Here is a 20,220-nt window from a genome sequence, read left to right on the forward strand (position 1 = left end):
TTAGTTCACGAGGTAGGGTCTGAATTTAATTGACATGGCCTTGAAGTCCGGTAAGCAATTACCATCTATATTTCTGTGGTTATGTCAACAGACCTGGAGTATATAATCACAGAACCCCCCACCCCTTCCAAAGTCTTTGTTGCAGTCCCGGAGCTTTAAGGTCTGGAGCAGTAGCTCCACTTAGGCATTGGGGACTTATGGATGGAGCCTGGATTCAATCAATAGACAACACTCCTGGACAAAACAGCTATAGTAAATCTCTGATTAAAGTTCTTCCGTTTTGTTTGACAGGGATCTGGCATCGGTGAGGTAGATTGATGGAAACGGGGGTTTGTGCTGCTGCTTTCGCAGCTGGACATGACTGCCAGCTCTGCATCCCTGCTTTTGTTTCCTCTTCCTCCGCCGCTTGTGTCGCTTGCTGTTCCTGACAACCCACAGAATGCCCAATGGTCTTACAATCTAGGTGGGATACTGTGGGTCCAATCCAGATTAACACTTTTGGCTCCATCCTGGCCATTTGTGGCCACTTCACTTTTCTTTTTTTCAACCATTTCCGTTCTGTTAATGCAAATGGAATGAAACTTCTCAAAGGTCTACATTTTTTTTTAAGATTTTTCAATTTTCAACACCAGCTCCTTAATAATATCAATAATATACACTATACACCAAATTGTTCCTCTTGGCTCTATCGTGGCCATTTTTGGCCAATTGAAACCCATTATAACCACCTTTTTTGATTCCTTGTTATTGACAGTACTATATCATACAATTTAGGTAAAATTGCTTTCATTCTAAACTCAACACATGAAAATTGTAGTTTTTAAAGTTTTTTTTTACCAAATTACATCATTTACCCATTTTTGGCCAAACAAGCAATTTAATGTAATATTCCTTTTTTTTTTCTTTTTTTTTTTGGCCTGTCCCGTTTGCCATCAGAATTATTGTCTAAAGGCGAAGAAAGATACCCAACGGATTTACTTACAGCCAGGCTACCAGGTCAGTAACCCACATCTGTCAGCACAGACCCTCCCCTAGCCCCGCTGCACGCAGCCACGAGGAAACCATCACCTAAGAGCCAACAGAGCCCCTAATAGGCCATGACCGCTACCCCGGGTTGAGCCCCCCAAGGAAGATGCTCATGTAATATTCCTAGTTTCTAGTAGCGGCCTTTGATGGCTTACCACACTCCAACAGACCAAAATAATGAAACAATTTTGACATAGGTTTGATCTTAAGGATCTAATAGTTTGTGCTTGTGCATGACATTGCAGCACAAACATGTATTTGCAAGATAGACTGGAATAAATTATGACGCATCAAACATTACCACAGGTTGCAGTGAATTTCTGTCGATGCAGGCTATTGAGCTTTGAGGTTCCCAGTCAAACTTAGCTTTGAAGCACATGTTAAAAGCACTTTTACTCTTGTATTTTTCATAAAAAGATACCATACCCAAAATATCAACTCCCAAAAAAAAGAAAACTCAATCACAGGACATTTTGCAGAGTTCAAAGCTACAGCTGCAGCGCAAACGACAACAAACACTGTTTATAAACATGTCCTGGAGTTTATGCAGGTGCAGACAGGCTTACTTACAGAAGCAGCACTAACAGCTTCCAGATCATTTATTGTGGCAATGTGGCAAGAAGGTCATCACTGCTTAAAGCACTGTCTATATGATCTGGTCAGAGAGCAAGGACAGCAAGCAGTCCTCTGCCCTTGAAGAAAAGACATCTGCCCAAGATGAAGAAACTTCTTCTCCAGATGATGAGAGGACAATCTCCAAAGAGGCTGACCACATTACCACTGATGAGTACTAGCCAGTGCCTGAATCCTCTTCTGGGATTTTTGTTTTTGTCTTTTTGTTTTTTTGTTTGTTTGTTTTTGTTTTGTTTTGTTTTTTTTTGGGGGGGGGGGGGGGGGGGGGTCTTTTGCTCTTAGATGATATTTAATAAAACTATTTTGTTACAACCGGAAAACCGTGTGGGTCCCACTAACTGAAGAGAGACTGCTCTACAATCCAGTACCCACTGGTATCAAACCAGGGCTCACCCTGTATGCAGTTTCCTGCATTAGCAGCCTGAGATCTACTTTTGACTTTTTTAAAACAATGGCGGTCTTTTAGCTGCTGTGCGCCCTTACGAACCTGCACGGGAGGCGAAGGTGTGAGGATTGGAGGATTATAGATGAAGTGGAGATAAAGCTTACACCAGAATAAAGCAATACAAAGCATGTTGGATGACAACACTGGAAGTTCTCAGGAAGTAAAAAAATGGCATGGGGTTCAGACTCCAACTGACGGAGGAGCTCCGAGGACAACGTCTTTACTTCGGTCACATTGGCAGAGGAACTCCTCAGATGAAAACTGGCACAGGGGAAAAACCCAGAGCTTCCTCCCCAGCTCCTCCAGTTGCAACAGTGGAAGATTTTGTTGTCTGTCTTTGGCTTCACCAAAATTACCACGGCGATATCTCACATGCCAAAGCAATGGAGGAATGTGCTTCTTTTGACCACAACACACAGGGAACCAGCAGTTAGTGATGGGTAATAGAGGAAGCCTGGAAGCAAGAAGCAATCCTGGACTACAATAGGCACAAATACAGCTTGGATAACTTAGAGAGGATGTTGGCACCTTGAGTTGTTGAAGGAAAACTAACTGATGGCTGATGGCTCTTTTCTCCAATCTCCTGGTTGTCTTGGGATACGATGCCTTTGTCCCACTGGAAACAACTTCACTGAAGTGGGGGAGTGCTCTACAACCTACAAATGAAGAGTGATCCTGGGAGAGCTGGGGCACATGACACCCTTGTCCCCAATTCTCAGCCACTTCTGCCATTGATATCAAGACACAGTCTGAACCAGAGTGTGACCCACACCCCACCAACAAAATGAGAAGAAGGTGCAAAAGGTGCACCTCCAGGAACAGCAGCCCCTCAGGTTTAGAAAGTGTGCCTACAAAAACCACTCTACTGTGGTTAGCACATCTTGCTGCTAATGAGGATGCATACAGAAGCACACACACTGGAATATAAATTTTGATCATTTTTGTGGTCATTTCAGTGGTTATTTGGTCATTAAATTGCCTTTCTGGCCACTAACACACCATGTGTGATTTTCTTTTTGGCCATTCATCCAAAAAAATTAAATAACGTAAAAATAAATAATTGTTACTGTTACTGGTACTGCCCTGCAATGATGATTAAAAAAAAATTTGGTTTCATCATTCATATGCTAAAAAATGTGAACTTTGAACATTGCTATTTTCCCCCAAAAGCGTAGTAATAATACGTAATCTGACTGGTATGCAAGGGTATAATTTCTGAATTTGAATTATAGTTTGGTTTTCATGACTAGGACCAGTGCTAATTTAAAAAAATCAAGTCAATGAAAGTAAAAAAATATTTTAATATACATTAATTTTATAGCATTTTGTGAACGTAAACAGGAGGTGCCCATTTTTTTTTGTATTTTTTTGTTTTTCTGATGCTATGCATCTAACCTCCACCATGGTTAGAAAAATCATTTTGCATGTATTATTTAGAAAAAAATATAGATTTTATGATTTTTATCCCTATGTAAATCATTACAATTATGTGATTTAACTGGCATTTAAAGGGTTAAAATTCAGAATTTGAATGAAATTTTAATTTTCATGAATAACACTGCTGCCAATTTAAAAAATTAAGTCAATGAAAGTGGAAATTTTTTTTAATATATATTAATTTTATAGCATTTTGTAAATGTAAACAAGGGGTGGCCATTTTTGGCCACGAACAAGCTGAGAGGGAGTTTTTATGTTTTTGCTCTCCCTGCACAAAAATAATGCATTATAATCAATGTTGATGTGAATCAATTACATGTCGGAAGTGTGATTTTATCTTGGTGGAAGCAAAACAGCAAAAGTAAGAGGAAATTCCTGACGATGTTTATGTGAAGCGAAATGTGAATCATAGTTTCGATCTACTTTCTCTGCTGGTTCAATCCATTTTGGTTGGAGAGAGATAAAACCTGCAGCTTCAGAATCTAGCGCAGAAACACAAAACACCTGCCACCTTTTCAAAATCAGTGAGCTGTCGGCTTTCAGCCCCAACGGCGTGTCCGTGTGTATGTGCCGTCAGGTGAGAAAGGCGACAGCTCACTGATTCGGATGCGTTGGGTCTGCGTTTTGTGTTTACGTCTTTGTGCAGAATCTGTGTACCAGCTCTCATTCACTGTTTTAGCTGTTTGGCGGTTGTAGAAATTTTGTGAGGTTTAACCTGAGATTCTGGCGGTTCGGACAAAATAAATTTATATTTAAAAATCGATTCAGGATTTTAATGAATCGATATCACGTTATCCAATCCAGAATCGATTTTAATTGATAATCAAAACCCACCCCTACTGCAAATATATAAAATTGTGAGATTTGAGGTCGTCTTCCACCTAGTACAGTGGACAAACAAACTGGTGTTTAAAGGGTTAAAAATGTAATTTAAGTAATAACTATTTTATATTTATGAAAAGAACTGAAGTTAGTTAAAAAGCTTTATGTAGGAAAAATGGCAAAAAAACCAAAAAATTATAAAAATTACAGACCTAATCTGTTGGTGGACACTTTTGGCCACGAACAAGCTGAAAGGGTAGTGATTTGGATCAGACTCAGAAGGTTAAAGTCTGGGTTCGTCCATACGCACCAACATCAGAAACTAACTAATAAATACAAAGAGTGAATAACAGCTCACCAAGTGCTCTATTTGTACAAACAGGTTTCATCGTAGTTGAAGAAGCATTTTAGCTAAACAATTTTACCCACTAACTTGATGCAACAGAAAGCACAGTGAGCATTTATTGAACATCTGTTTGTTTTTGCCTGAGGGTTTGGTCTCAACAATATTAGCTGAAGCAGTCCTTTGCAAGTTTCCTCAAAGCAGAGAAGGGAAAAGGGAACCTGTTGTGTATGGTAGGTGAAAAGCGGCAGCAGATACATTCAAGCCTCCCCTGCATCTCAGGTGTAGTGCTGCCACGCAGGTTAATTAGAAAACTTATCTCGCAGGGATTCAGTCTCTCACTAAACAGACAAGGTTTTCCCCAAGGAAGCTCTAATCTGAGCATTCTCACTCTGCCTGCACCGCTGAAGGAGCACCTCGAGAGGGAAACCTGATAGATGGGAGGGGCAGGTGACCAAAGCACAAGGGCTTGCTGAGGCCATCTCTTTAACTAAAACTAAAGTCTGCCAGGGTGTAAGAACGAGAAAATGTCTCCACTGACAATATAGAGCAGTTTGGTTAACAAGCTTCATCAGACAGATAAAGAAATTTAAAAGTACACATTTAAACAATGAGTTTGAACAATTTAAATAACAGTTCAGTAAGCTTTTAGGCATCTGGGTTTCTGCCAGACTGTAACCTATCCAAACACAGCGCAAAATGGACACTTGGGTCATATTTGTTCCACTTCAATCATTAATAGCACAGCTTATTATTGTCACAGCAATTTATACTTGGTGGTTAAGATAAAGCCATTTTAACCATTGTAGTGGAAAAAACACGTAATACATCAAGTATATTCGATATATCGCCCAATGCTAAGTAGCTGTGCATCTTTTCAATCTTGAAAAGATTGAAAATAACTGCACTTAGTAACAACAAGACGTCAAATCCATATGCTTAGTTACGTCATTTGTAAAGATGACCTAAGACTATTGATAACACTTTTAGTTTGTCTTAATTGCAGAACTACGGTCTGCACATGGGTAACTTAAAAAAGTAATTTAATCTAAACGCTAATCATAGCACTCCTGGAATATGACTTCTGATGTTTTTCTTATGAAGTTGCCAGGAGTGCTAAACTTCTAGAGGCGTCAAGAACAAAAGCACTGACTGTGTAGTGGAAGAATGATGACAGTCCCAGTTGGGGACATCCATTTCTGCAAATGCACAGAAGGATGACAAATAGGAGATGAAAATGTGGCAGATAGATGACACAAAGGCATTCACTGCTGTGACTGATGTTGCTACTTAAACAGTGCATGTTCATAATTGGTGATTTATGGTGGTCATTGCAGATTCACTGCCACTCTTGCAAGTTCTTGTACATTCTGCTGCCTCGCCACCATATTAACATCATTTGACAACTTATCTGCTCAGCTCATACTCTCCACGACCACACGTCTAATAAAGCTTTTCATGGATTTACCTGCTGCTTAAACTATATACATAAAATCCTGAATCCTGAGTGGCTCCACCATCCCAGCATTACAGTGATGTAATATTCGTTTTCCTCAATAAATTCATGTAAAGAATTAGTGGCATTTTCTAATTTCTGATCTGATCTTTTGATATTGTTTAGTATATAAAAGGTACGCAACTGATGAGGCTAAAATTAGCTTTACTTCACTGCAGATCACACGCAGCTCTTCATTTCATTGTCTAAACATTTAACTAAAACCACATGTGATTTTAATACTTGTGACTTTCTTCACATGAAGAGTAGTGGTAAGGTTTCTCTGGAGCCTTTTCAGAGGTGTGGATATGAGAACTAAAGGCTGTCTGTTAACCGTATGATCAACCTATCCAATATCCACTGCACTAGGGTCCAGCTAACTTTTCCTTCACAACAAGAGCTGAATAAGCTATTCAGCGACCAGTATTAATCATACAAGTACACCTAATAAGAACCAAATCTCAGACATTTGGCACAACTGTCATTTCAGCGTCTTCTTAGAGAGTTTCTGATATATTGTGATTTTTATCCAAGCAACACAGTCAGCTATCCATTTTCTTCCACTTCAATTCAGCATCAGGGGTGACTTTATAATACGAGCAACTAAGGGCACAATTACCCTGTAATTAAATGTAATTTGGAGGTACTTATGGATACTTACAGATACTTTACAAGAAAAGACACACATTGCACTGCAAATAACTTTAAGTACACTGTAAGTAATTTTAATTATGTCATACTTAAATGAATTTTATCGTAATTTCAGAAAAAACAATCAATATTTCCCCATTTTACATTAAGTATGCTTTTCTTTTCGGGGTGACTTAATCTTGCATAACATCTAGGTGTTTTACAGGAACAGAGACAGAAATTGCACTGTAGGAAACCTTAAACATGACATGAAGCACTACATATAAAAAGCTAAATTACATCATGGAGCGATCCTCTTAAACTGATTTTTAGTTTTAGTGTCGTTATTTTCCTCAGAGTTATCGATTCTGTCAGTAGTTAGCTAAGATAAGCTAATGTCAGTCTATTAGCTGCAACCAACCAACCACATGACGTAACGCACAGACAGAAGACAGCGCCACACATGTTCTCAAATTTTAACTTTAAACAGTTCTTTCTTAAATCCAGCTTCACAGACAGTGTTACAATCTACATCAGATTTTGAGAGCAGGGCTCCATGATTAAATTAGCCTTTATATGTTCAGTATTTCTTGTCCTATTTAAGTACACTGTAAGTAATACTAATTACTGAGTAATTCATTTTTAGTACACCATAGAGAGAGGGGTGGCAAAAGCAAAGGAAAAGGCTTTTTATCAGCTGCATGCTTAACTGGACACTAAGTAAGGATCGCCTACATATGATGTAGGCAACTCGCTAGAAAGACAGATTGAGCTGCAGCAAGTTAACGTGATGAAAGCTAGAGCTTTAAATGTACTGACAGTACATGGATGGAAAAGAGCCTAGAAAGGTGGAGGTATGTGCTGTGGAGAAGAGGAGTGAAAGACAGAATGCATGTGTTTAAATGAGTGGGAGATGAGGCAGTGATAGCAGATGAGTTTAAATATCTGGGGTCAACCATACAAAGCAACTGACAGCCCCACAAGAGAGGTGGAGAGAGAAGGATAGCAGCTAAAGAGAATATTACGGTTTACAACTTAGTGAGGCGTGTTTTGGATGTATGATTTGGAGACGTGGCCCTGACAGAAATATGCGAGGCCCACCTGGAAGTGGCAGAGCTGAAGTTTCTAAGAATTTTATTAGAAGTGATCAGACTAGAAAGAATTGGAAATGAGTGGACATCAGACAGACAGCTCGATATGAGCAGTTTGGAGGACAAAGAGAGGCAAGGCTGAGATGGTTTGAAGAGAAGAGCACAAAAGGAGCACAAGTGCACAAGAGGCATGGTGGATATAATGGAAAAAGGATGCTGATACTAGAGCTGTAAAAGGGGAAGACCACAGAGGAATTTCATGGACGTACCGAAGGACACGCAAAAGATGATGGTAGCGGTGGGGTGAGATAACTTCTAAAAACACTGGCCCAAAGCAGAAGTGGAAAAAGAAGCACACTATGAATGCACATTTATTTTTGCTACTTTCATTTTACAAAGCTATATTTATGGAGATGTAGTACTATCTATAAAAAGTACTAAAAAGGTGATGGGGTATCGTTGTCCCCTTGCTGGGTGGAGGGACAGGCAGCATGGACACTTACAAATATACATAGATTAGTGTGTAATTATGTTTTCCAACAAAACTGATGCACACTCATAATCTGAGAATTAATCCAGTAAAAATACACCGGGGCAGGCACTGGTGTGTGGAAGCCACCATGTTGATCTGCAATTTTGAATAAAATGGACACCACTGTTTCAGATAATCACGTTATGTCTATGTGGCTAGAGACTGGCTCTATGTTGCACGTAGTAGTATTGTCACAATTACTTGTTGTCAGCAGATTAGATGCTTAAAGAGAAAGACAGCAAGGAATTTAAATATCACTTTCAGCTTGTAAGTTTTCTCAGTTAAACCCACTGACCATAGGAATATTTTCAAATTATGGTTTGTCTGACAGTCTGAGATTCATAGAGATTCGCTTTGATATCATGTGCAGGAAAGAAAATTATCAAATCCTGTTGCAGAGATTATTAAAATGTTGAAGAGTTGTATTTACAACTACACTGGCCACTTTATTAGGTATGACTGTTGAACACTACAGTCTAACTAGCCAATTATATGGCAACAGTTCAGTAGACACGGTCAAAACAGCCTACTGAGATTCAAACCAAGAGTCAGGATAGGGAACAAAGGTCATTTCAATGACTGGTTGTTCAGATATAAGGGAATTTTCCCAGACAACCACCTCTATGGTTTACAGAGGATAGTCCAACAAAAAAAAGGAAAAGCAGGAAAAGGTGATGCCAAGTCTTAAATCATCTCAAAATGGTTCTTTGAACATGACAGTCAGTTCACTCACTTCAAACAGCATCAACCAAGTCTTGATCCAATAGACCAGCACCAGGGGCGTGTAGCTAATGAAATAGCCAGTGAGTGTAGTTGTAATGGCTTGTTCGTAAAAGCTGAAAGGTTTTTTTTTTTGTTGTATTTTTTACAGCTTTAAAATTTTTTGTGTTTCCAAATTATAATCAAAAACATTTATTTTACATCTACTAATGTTCTTAACTGCTTATCCAATTCATAGTCGCTGGAAAGTGGATCCTACGCAAACTGTCATAGGACAAATAAATTCATTTTGATTTTAATGCTCTAAATCCAATTTCAATCCAATCCAATTTTATTTATAAAGCACTTTAAAATACCCAGCACAGGAACAAAGTGCTGTACAGAAACAGCAAAATAAATAAATAAAACACATAAAAAAAAATTAAAACAGCCCTATATTAAAACAAGATAAAACAGCATCGAAACACCTAAAAACAACTGAAATAAAAATAAAAATCAACATCTCACGTGGTGTCAAAGGCCAGGGTAAAGAGGTGGGTTTTCAAGAGTGACTTCAAAACTGTGGAACGAGCTTCCTTTAGAGATTAGACAGGCCAGTTCTGTTTTTGAGCTGCTACAGCAAAAGCACGATCCCCTCTAAGTTTACGCCCAGTCCTGGGTACATTCAGGAGCAGCTGATCAGCTGACCTGAGAGAGCGGGTGGGTGTATAAGGCTGTAGCAGCTCAGAGAGATACGATGGGGCTAGGCCATGGAGAGCTTTAAAAGCAAATAAAAGAATTTTAAAATGAATCCTAAAAGAAATGGGCAGCCGGTGAAGTGAAGCTAAAACAGGGGAAATGTGCTCAAACTTTCGAGTGCCAGTTAAAAGACGAGCTGCGGCATTTTGCACCCTCTGTAGATGACTAATATATGATGCACTGACCCCAATATAAAGTGCATTACAGTAATCTAGCCGAGTGCTAACAAAGGCGTGGATCACTGTCTCAAAGTGCTGCCGTGAAAGAATTGGCTTTATTTTTGCAGCTGCCTGAGCTGAAAGAAGCTTGATTTTACCACTGCCTTAATTTGATTATTAAACTTCAGATCACAGTCCACTTTGACATAATATACTGGGCCAGGGAATCTACATACACATTGGGAGTCTCAGTGGGGCTACCAAAAACCATCACCTCGGTCTTTTTATCATTGAATTTTAAAAAGTTAACAGACATCCAAGTCTTAATATCATCGAGACACTGAAGTAATGGCTGTGTAACGTATCTGCCTTTTTTCTTTAGAGGGACATAAAAGTGGAAAGCAATGCCATGCTTTCTCAGTACAGAACCAAGAGGAAGCAGATATAAAGAAAAGGGGGGGGCCTAGAACTGAGCCCTGTGGGACACCACACAAGAGGGGAGCGGAGGACGACACACAGTAACCGAGGCTGACACAAAAAGTTCGCCCCGCCAAGTAGGACCTGAACCACTCCAGTGCTGTGCCCCTAATGCCCACCCAGTGCTCCAAACGAGAGAATAAAATGGCATAATCCACGGTATCAAACGCAGCTGTCAAATCTAAAAGCACAAGAACAACACAGTCCCCAGCATCAGTCGCTAAAAATATGTCATTAAAAACTTTTAAAAGGGCTGATTCAGTGCTATGAAAGGGTTTAAAACCAGATTGGAAAACCTCTAACACATTTTGCTTTTCCAGGAAGGCCGTTATTTGGCTGTAAACTACCTTTTCAAGAATTTTGGAAAGAAAAGGTAGTTTGGAGATAGGCCTGTAATTTGCAAGAACCGTAGGATCAAGAGCAGGTTTTTTAATCAGGGGTTTGACTACTGCATGTTTAAAATCTTTAGGGACAACACCTGACATCAGACTATGGTTTACCAGCTCAAGAACCAAAAGACCAACTGTAGGTAACACCTCTTTTGAAAGTCGAGGAGGGACAGCATCATTTGGAGACCCTGCAGGCTTAAGATGACCAACAGTCTCCTTTAAAAAGGACAGAGTCACAGGCTCAAACCTGTCAAAGACAGCAGAGCAGGAAACAGAGACAGAGGTCATGAGCACAAGGAGAGATTTGAGCCCTTGTGGAGGAGACCTTCTCAAAAAAAAAAGTGTAAAAAATTTTCACAAAAGAAAAACATCTACTAAAGACTGCTGTGGAAATCATGTAGGTCACTGCTCTCTCTATGCTGCTGCTAAATGGGCAATCGCTGTATATCAGACTTTCCTGTTGGTTGACTTCTATCTATAAATCTCTCTTTTTTGCAATTTATGTAGCTACTTTGCACTTAATGCATACATATTATTAAAATTTGGACTATGATGGTTGTATTGATGTATAGCAACCTGTAATGCTCCCGAAAATGGCACTACAGCATGTAAAAATGTAAAGATAAGCTCTGGCGGACTTGGTTCTATGGTAGGTCTTGAAGGGTTAATGAATCAAGGGTACAGAATTGGAGGAACCAAGAAGAATGAGTTGAGTATAGTTTGACTTATCTGACTGTTTTGCTTCGCTTAATGCGCCTTATAGTCCGGTGCACCTTGTGGTGCGAAAAATACGGTAATCATAAGGAACTGAATTGTCAGAAATAATTATTCAAGTTCAAGTCCATTTTAAACGAGCAAGACAAAGGAGCAAGTGATTGTTTCAAGAGCAACATTAAAAACAATCTGCTATTGCATATTATTCACTTATATTTGGTTTTTTACTCGTTATATTGTTATGTGTTGTATTTGTTGCACCTTTCTCCCAGGTCTCCCTTGGAAAAGAGATTTTAATTTCAATGAGAATTTTTACTTGGATAAATAAAGGATAATAAATGAAAACTTCTACTGTTGTATGTAAAGCTGGATATCACTCAGGAAGGAGAAAGCTTTAGTGAGCTATCCAATTGGTTGGCATGACCCTGAAAAAAATATGCTGACAGTCTGAGGTTTTTGGACACTTACCCACAATTAAGACACAACTGCCACATTGAAAAGAAAAAAAAAAACTCCATAGTCTTTCAGAGCCTAAGTATTGTTTTGTATTGTGCTATATTGTTAAAGCTCATTTTTATGGGTTAAGAAATTGTTTCATGTTCTTGTTTTTAATTCAAATGAAATCAAAACAACTTATTATTATAGGCTCAGATGAGTTTGAATACAAGTACAATATGGATAACCCATTCATCTAAATCAATACTTCAATCAAAAGAGTAAATCATTAACAAGACGCTTCCTGAGACTTTGTTTAAACAACAGCTAATACATGTGTTGGAAAAAAACAATGGTTGAACAAACGTACCTGGCCCAGGATGCCGCCGAGCAGACTCCACATGGCTTGGCCTTCACTTCGCAGCTTTCCATTTGCATTCAGCAGCTCCTCCAGAAACTCACAGAGCTGGAGGGAGACAAATGGAAACAAACTGTGGCCCTGATCATATAACATGTGATACTTTTTTTTTTCCCTTCTAATAAACCTAAAGAATAACTGTCTTGAGTAAGAGGAAAAAAGTTGAATCCATAAGCATTTACCATTCACAAGGATGAAACAACAATATAAACATCGGTCTCAACCTGTGTGTTAGCTGGGTCAGGAATAGAATAGAATAGAAACCTTTTTTATTGTCACTGTACATGTACAACGAAATTGCTTCACTCCAACTGTTCAGGTAGAAAATATAAATAGTACGACAGCAGGAATATTTAACAAACTTGAGAAACATATAAAAACATGAGAGCTATATACAAACAGGAGGAAGGCACAGTATTGAAAAGGCGCACATAAAAAGAACAGGTTGTGGTACGAGGCTAACCTAACTAAGGTCAAATTCAATTTTTTCAAATTTCAAAAACAGACCAACTTGTCTCTTATTCGTCTCAAACTAGGGAATGTAAAACATTTGATCTTCCATCCATCAGTAACCTAAAGAGTAATGATCATTTTGATTGGTCTTTTTGTTTTTTTCGTTTTAAAGGTTATCAACCTAACTAAATAATTCTCCTAGAAACTAATTAGGTACTGCCATACATGTGACTGGGAGTAAAAGGGCAAGAAAGAGTTGTCCTGTGCATCCTTTCATGTTATCCATTTACAAGTTTGGCCAGGAGCTTAATACACCATGTTAAGCAATGTTCTTAAGAGACAACCCTTAAACACTATGGTTTAAATACCTAGGAACTGAAGAGGTCTCTTGAATGAAAGGAAAAATGTCTTCACAAAACTTAAAGAAGTCCAGTAGCTCACATGTTCCCATTATGTAAAAAGTGAACGATAACAGTTTGACAAGCATACAATTGAATTTCTTCCCCAAGGAGGTGTTTCCTGAAGAGCTGTTAGCCAGACCTTTTGTGATATGTGCACAATGACCATGCTAACGTTCTGTGGCACGTGAACATCAATTTTGCACTCAAATATAAACAACTGAAACTGTTTCATATTATCACTGCATATGATTTGCAACTGGTAACCCCTTTGTCGAGGTTAACGCTGTACTGTTCTCCACTAGTGTCCATTAGTCAAAGCTTAACTTGTAATGGTATTTTCTCCAAAGCCCAAGCCATCTGACAGCAACTCAGGCAGTGCAATTAGCAATACACACTCCATTAATAACGCTTAACATGCATGGCAGAAGACTGAATGCAACATTAACTCTGACTTCTACTCTGCCATTGTATTCCCTTCCTCATGCTGACAGACAGAGTGGCAGGCTTACTGCAGAGGTCATATGTCTGAAGAGAAACATGAAGGCTGCACACAGAACTCCTAAATTCAACCTTCTCTCATGGCACAACAAAGCTTTAAAATCCATTAAAATGGTCTAAAATGTGTTGAAAGATTTGTACAACTGAAGTTCAAGTTTACAAATACTGGTATCCACTGTTGACTCCCCTCAGCCTCCTAGTAGTCGGCATAAATACACTGGGTGCCTTAATTCTTGAGTTATCGTATTCATAAGATTTATTTTTAGAAAACATCAGATAATCTCTGACCTTGATTCAAACTCGACTGAGATTTTTAGTAGATGCGCTAAAATAGCACGAATGTGAATCCTAGGTGAATTCCTTCTTGCAATATCACATTCACAAGATTTTCAGAAACGACATCTGACCTTGAGGTGAAGGTCACTGAAATTCAACGAGATTTTTAGTACAGTTTTTACAGCTGAGGGGTTAAAAAAAAAAGAAAGAAGACTGAAAACGCTTAACCACCTGCTTTGATAATATCACTACATTTTTTTCCACCACATTCATTTTAATGTTTCCTTCAAGCAAACCTTTTGGAAAGATGTACCTTTTTTGGTGTGTTGCTTGGACACTATTCAGTATATTCAGTTTTTTGCTACCACAACAACATCACTTTCTCCATGAGACAACCTGCATATATTAATGAAATGGGCCCATGTGAGCTGTCAATATGAACAGCAATGTCAGCTGTTGACTAAAGCTTTGTTCTTTCTAAACTTGAAATCAGATCAAATCACTCCACCATCATTCCATGTACATCGGTGTATCCATCCCAGATTCAAACTTCCACTGAGGATTTTACAATCAGTCAACATGTGAGTGGAGTATAGAAATTCTACATTTTACTACAGTACTACATTAAGTGTTAACGAATCACAGCCTTTTTTATGCAAAGTCCCTCAATTTCAGAAGCTCAAAAGTAACTGGTTAGTTAACCTCAACCTGTTCTGTCATTATGCAACGACAGACAAAAGAACGGAAGATTGTTCAAAATGTTAAACTTGTGTTTGGCAGTTGGTTACCGGAATCTTAAAATGAGGTCCAAAGAGATGCTAAAGCATTTAGCGTCATTTAGGACAAGTTCAATATTCAATATGATCAATCTGTATATATTTATTGATTTCATAATTTCCTTGTGTGACCAATAAACTTCATCCATCTATCCCATAATTCAGTCTGTAATTGAGATTTTGCAAGAAGTTGCACACTACTGATGGCACTCAAAAACAGAAGGACAGATTACAGTTTGCCTGGAAATAACTAAGAACATTAACTTGTACCAGAATGATGAGAGGACATATTAGTACGGAAAAGAAAATGAACAGTTCATTGTCTAAAACAGACCTTACTGTCTGTCAAATATGCTGCAAGCAACATTAAGACATGGGCACGTATATCAGGTCACTGCTGCAGATAAAAGTAGCGGTAAAACTTTTCTGTTGTTTTTGCACTAAAGGATTTCTTTTTGAAACTAGCGTATAATTAAAACTAATTTTTAAATATAGCAATTGTGTTTGAACTGTGTCACTCACCTTGTTATACTCGACGTGTAGCTTTTCTTGTTCATTCTCCAGCTTATCTTTAAGGTTTTTCTGCTCTGAAATGTTATCCTGGATCTGGATCATTCTCATGTTCCGCTCTGAGTAGTTTTTTTTTTTTAAAAAGGAAGAAAAGGGGGATACAAAAAGTGATTAATGAAGTTAAAGGAGCAGAAGAGGCAATGTTGGCAAATGATGCTACATCAGGTTCTAAAGGATAACGGAAGAATGGTGGAGAAGGAAAATATAAATCTAGTACAACTGCTGCTTTTTCAATGTAGGCTGACTACATAAAAGCAATAACACCATCGCTACCACATTTAACGATACATACAGTGGCTTGCAAAAGTATTCGGCCCCCTTGAACTTTCCCACATTTTGTCACATTACAGCCACAAACATGAATCAATTTTATTGGAATTCCACGTGAAAGACCAACACAAAGTGGTGCACACGTGAGAAGTGGAACGAACATCACACATGATTCCAAACATTTTTTACAAATAAATAACTGCAAAGTGGGGTGTGCGTAATTATTCAGCCCCCTTTGGTCTGAGTGCAGTCAGTTGCACATAGACGTTGCCTGATGAGTGCTAATGACTAAATAGAGTGCACCTGTGTGTAATCTAATGTCAGTACAAATACAGCTGCTCTGTGACGGCCTCAGAGGTTGTCTAAGAGAATATTGGGAGCAACAACACCATGAAGTCCAAAGAACACAGCAGACAGGTCAGGGATAAAGTCATTGAGAAATTTAATTTAAAGCAGGCTTAGGCTACAAAAAGATTTCCCAAGTCTTGAACATCTCACGGAGCACTGTTCAAGCCATCATTGAGAAATGGAAGGAGTACGGCACAACTGTAAACCTACCAAGACAAGGCCGTCCACCTAAAGTCACAGATTGAACAAGGAGAGCGCTGATCAGAAATGCAGCCAAGAGGCCCATGGTGACTCTGGACGAGCTGCAGAGATCTACAGCTCAGGTGGGGGAATCTGTCCACAGGACAACTATTAGTGGTGCACTGTACAAAGCTGGCCTTTATGGAAGAGTGGCAAGAAGAAAGCCATTGTTAACAGAAAACCATAAGAAGTCCCGTTTGCAGTTTGCCACAAGCCATGTGGGGGACACAGCAAACCTGTGGAAGAAGCTGCTCTGGTCAGATGAGACCAAAATGGAACTTTTTGGCCAAAATGCAAAACGCTATGTGTGGCAGAAAACTAACACTGTACATCACTCTGAACACACCATCCCCACTGTCAGATATGGTGGTGGCAGCATCATGCTCTGGGGGTGCTTCTCTTCAGCAGGGACGGGGAAGCTGGTCAGAGTTGATGGGAAGATGGATGGAGCCAAATACAGGACAATCTTGGAAGAAAACCTCTTGGAGTCTGCAAAAGACTTGAAACTGGGGTGGAGGTTCACCTTCCAGCAGGACAACGACCCTAAACATAAAGCCAGGGCAACAATGGAATGGTTTAAAACAAAACACGTGTTAGAACGGCCCAGTCAAAGTCCAGATCTAAATCCAATCGAGAATCTGTGGCAAGATCTGAAAACTGCTGTTCACAAACGCTGTCCATCTAATCTGACTGAGCTGGAGCTGTTTTGTAAAGAAGAATGGGCAAAGATTTCAGTCTGTAGATGTGCAAAGCTGGTAGAGACAGACCCTAAAAGACTGGCAGCTGTAATTGCAGCAAAAGCTGGTTCTACAAAGTATTGACTCAGGGGGCTGAATAATTACACACACCCCACTTTGCAGTTATTTATTTGCAAAAAATGTTTGGAATTATGTCTGATTTTCGTTCCACTTCTCACGTGTGCACCACTTTGTGTTGGTCTTTCACGTGGAATTCCAATAAAATTGATTCATGTTTGTGGCTGTAATGTGACAAAATGTGGGAAAGTTCAAGGGGACCGAATACTTTTGCAAGCCACTGTAACAGTGTTAAATCCATGTACTGCAGACACACAATCACTATCTAACTTAATGTGCATGTCTTAGGACTTTTGGAGAACATCTGAGTAACTCGAGTAACCTCATGCAGGTATAGTGAGTAAACGCAAACGGCACACCTTTCTGCTCATGACATCAAGAAACTTTCAAATTTCTCCTAAACTGTGCACTGCAGTGCTTTGCAGTTTTCTAATCTCAGTGTTTTCTTCTTTAGTATCAATTTCACTCACAACAAACAAGGAGCTTCTAAAAGAATTGCTGCGAAACATTTTCTCACTGTTCTCAGAGACCTACCTACTTTAGCTGGTAAAGTGAAATAGCAGCATAATAATTAACACTTGACACAAAGCAACAGAACAGCGTAGAGCAGAGATGACACAGTTTCCTCACCCAAGTAGTAGTTGACAAAGTCTGCTGTGAGAGCAGGCTGCTTGTGTTTCCTGCGACCATCCATGCTGGCACTGGTATCAGATGTGTCCACAGGGAAAATGTCAGTGCTGATGCCCATCAGTTCAGCCTTCCTCATCAACTTTCTGATAGCTGAGGCGCTAGAGGTCAGAGGTCTTGGCAGTTTTTCCCGGGGTACCCATGCCTGAGGACGAGTGTTTCTGGACAGCTCAGCTTTTGCCCTGTACTGCTGCAAGCGAGTAGTGATTCGGGCCTGCAGGTGGGACACATACAACCACTTTGCTATTAGAAACAGGATATATTGTGCTCTGTTCTACTTTTAGTATATATAAGCATCTACTTTCTAAAGAATTTCACATAACACGCTGTTAGGAAACACTGAATTGTGGAAACCAGTTCAGCCCATCGTTTTTTGCCCATTTGCAGTCATCTTGAAGGAGGAAAGAGACTACGAAAGTACTAACACAGGGTGCTTCTTACAGTGTGGATGTGACACACATGCAGTGCTCTGCTTGCTCAGTGTTCTGGTTAAAGACAGTTCTTTATGACTATGCCTGGGAGTTTGTGCTCCTCGTGCTAAGCACTGTATATGTGCAATTGTATTTACATGTGGGGACACTGAAAATTTCACATGCTGTCCCTCACACTTGCTTATAGTGCCTAAATTTTGTTAACTGGGACTTTTTGTGTGCCTGTCAATCTGATATAACCATGCAGTCACATTTAGACCACCTACAACAAATACAAAACTGTGATCTAATATAAGTTCGATCAAGGGCCACCTCAAAGTACAGACCAAAGAACTGAAAAGTAAGGGCAATAGCAATGAGCAGAGTGATTTCTACATTTTCTTGGAGTCAGGTGCTAAACTATCCGTGTCAGCTCAACGTGACGCTGCTGTGTGGGGATCGCCTCCCTCTGTCCCACACCTTTTCCTTTTGTGTGCAGGTTTATTAACACAGTTACAGGAAAACTGTAGCATTTCTTAAACTTGTTTTAGGGTAAAATATTATTTCGAAAATACACAATTTATCTCACCCATCCAAACTGTCCTTTGTCATTTAGACTAAACATAGTGCATGTTTTTAGTATAGATGGGACGGGTCAAACAATCCTTACCTGAGCTTCGGGAGTAAGCTGTCTCTCTCTCTCCTGCAGAGAGACTTTACAATAAGACTGTAAGGCCAGGTAATTCTTCCTTTTCCACTTTCTGTCAAAGCGGTCTGCATGCTGTTTGCAGTATGCAAAAAATGGGTCCGCGATATCCTGAGGAAATAAAGAGCACTCATGGGAATTAACAGTTAAGATAACTGGTGGGAAAACAGGTATTAATAGCCTGTAAAGCTTTTACCACGATGAACTTTCAGAACCTGCCACTCACTAAAGTGAAAAATCCAGCTGAGGCAGAAGCAGTGCTTTGCAGCTGCTGACTTCCTACAGTCATCTGTGTGCAGTCTGTTGTAGTGGAGGATTTGTAGCTGATTAACTGGATTAGGCTGCTGCAGTGAACAGGCATTTTTCCAAATACTTGTGTTATATGAATTTTATTTGTTTTGCTTGGTGGACTGCAGTGACAATATTCCAAAAGAACTTCATTAATAGTCGTTATCAATCAAATCTGTCACTCGCTAGTTTGATTTCTCCAAGTGGTAGATGCTTTATTGACAGAAGCTGTGTAAAGGAGGTGAGGAAAAATAAAATAAAATTAGTGGATTCTTTCTCGGCTTGATTTTACCGCTTCTCTCACTTCATGTATTGGTTAAAATTGGTCTATTGGTATTGTTATAGTAATATTCATAAGATAATTTATTTGGGTTTTTTTCATAAAGGTACCAAGTGTGGTAAAAAAATAAATAAATAAAATTGGTGGCACTGTGGTAAGAGCAGAAAAGTCCTCAAGGGTACAAGATCGTCATGGATGTGGGGCTGCAGGTATCGATTTCTTTAGTAATCGAGTAATCTTTCAATTATTCCATGGATTAATTGAACAAGAAATGAGCAATAATAAGCATTCACAAAAATCACAGGTATTTCAGAATAAACTGCTCATTGGTTTCTATTTGACAAATTGTAATGTTTTAAAGTTCAACTGCAAAAACTACGAAATCCTTAGTCGCCAAGTTCTGATCAATTCCCATCCCTACTGTATACATGACTAATATATAAATAATCTCAAGTACAGGCAAAGTCAAAAAAAAGAAGATATATTATCATTTATTATGACATAGTTTAAATTGCATATATATGCAATTTAAACTATGCCATAACTTTTACCTTTACTCTTTCTTCTTGGAAGGCATTAATAGGGGTTCTGACAGCGTTTTATCTACTAGATGAAGTAGACAGTGTGTGTTCATGTGGATTATTTTTTTTGCATGTGGATCTGCGTGTCCACGTGAATGAGTGAGTTTGTGTTTGTAAG

At 39.1% G+C, this 20,220-nt stretch overlaps 1 protein-coding gene across 7 annotated transcripts in view; it reads right to left on the reverse strand.

The window, feature by feature from the left end:
- The window catches only part of phf14 (PHD finger protein 14), a 142,307-nt gene that overhangs the window by 93,211 nt on the left and 28,876 nt on the right, over positions 1-20,220 (reverse strand). For all 7 annotated transcript variants that reach the window (XM_040002624.1, XM_040002622.1, XM_040002621.1 and 4 more), the window contains exons 8-11: positions 18,918-19,064; positions 17,781-18,051; positions 15,430-15,536; positions 12,456-12,551 (exon numbers count right to left, since the gene is read on the reverse strand). In XM_040002624.1, the coding sequence (XP_039858558.1) occupies positions 12,456-12,551; positions 15,430-15,536; positions 17,781-18,051; positions 18,918-19,064 (621 nt within the window). The remainder of the gene's footprint in view (positions 1-12,455; positions 12,552-15,429; positions 15,537-17,780; positions 18,052-18,917; positions 19,065-20,220) is intronic.

This window comes from Simochromis diagramma, unplaced genomic scaffold, assembly GCF_900408965.1.
Source record: "Simochromis diagramma unplaced genomic scaffold, fSimDia1.1 OVJJ01000449.1, whole genome shotgun sequence".
Classification (NCBI taxonomy): domain Eukaryota; kingdom Metazoa; phylum Chordata; class Actinopteri; order Cichliformes; family Cichlidae; genus Simochromis; species Simochromis diagramma.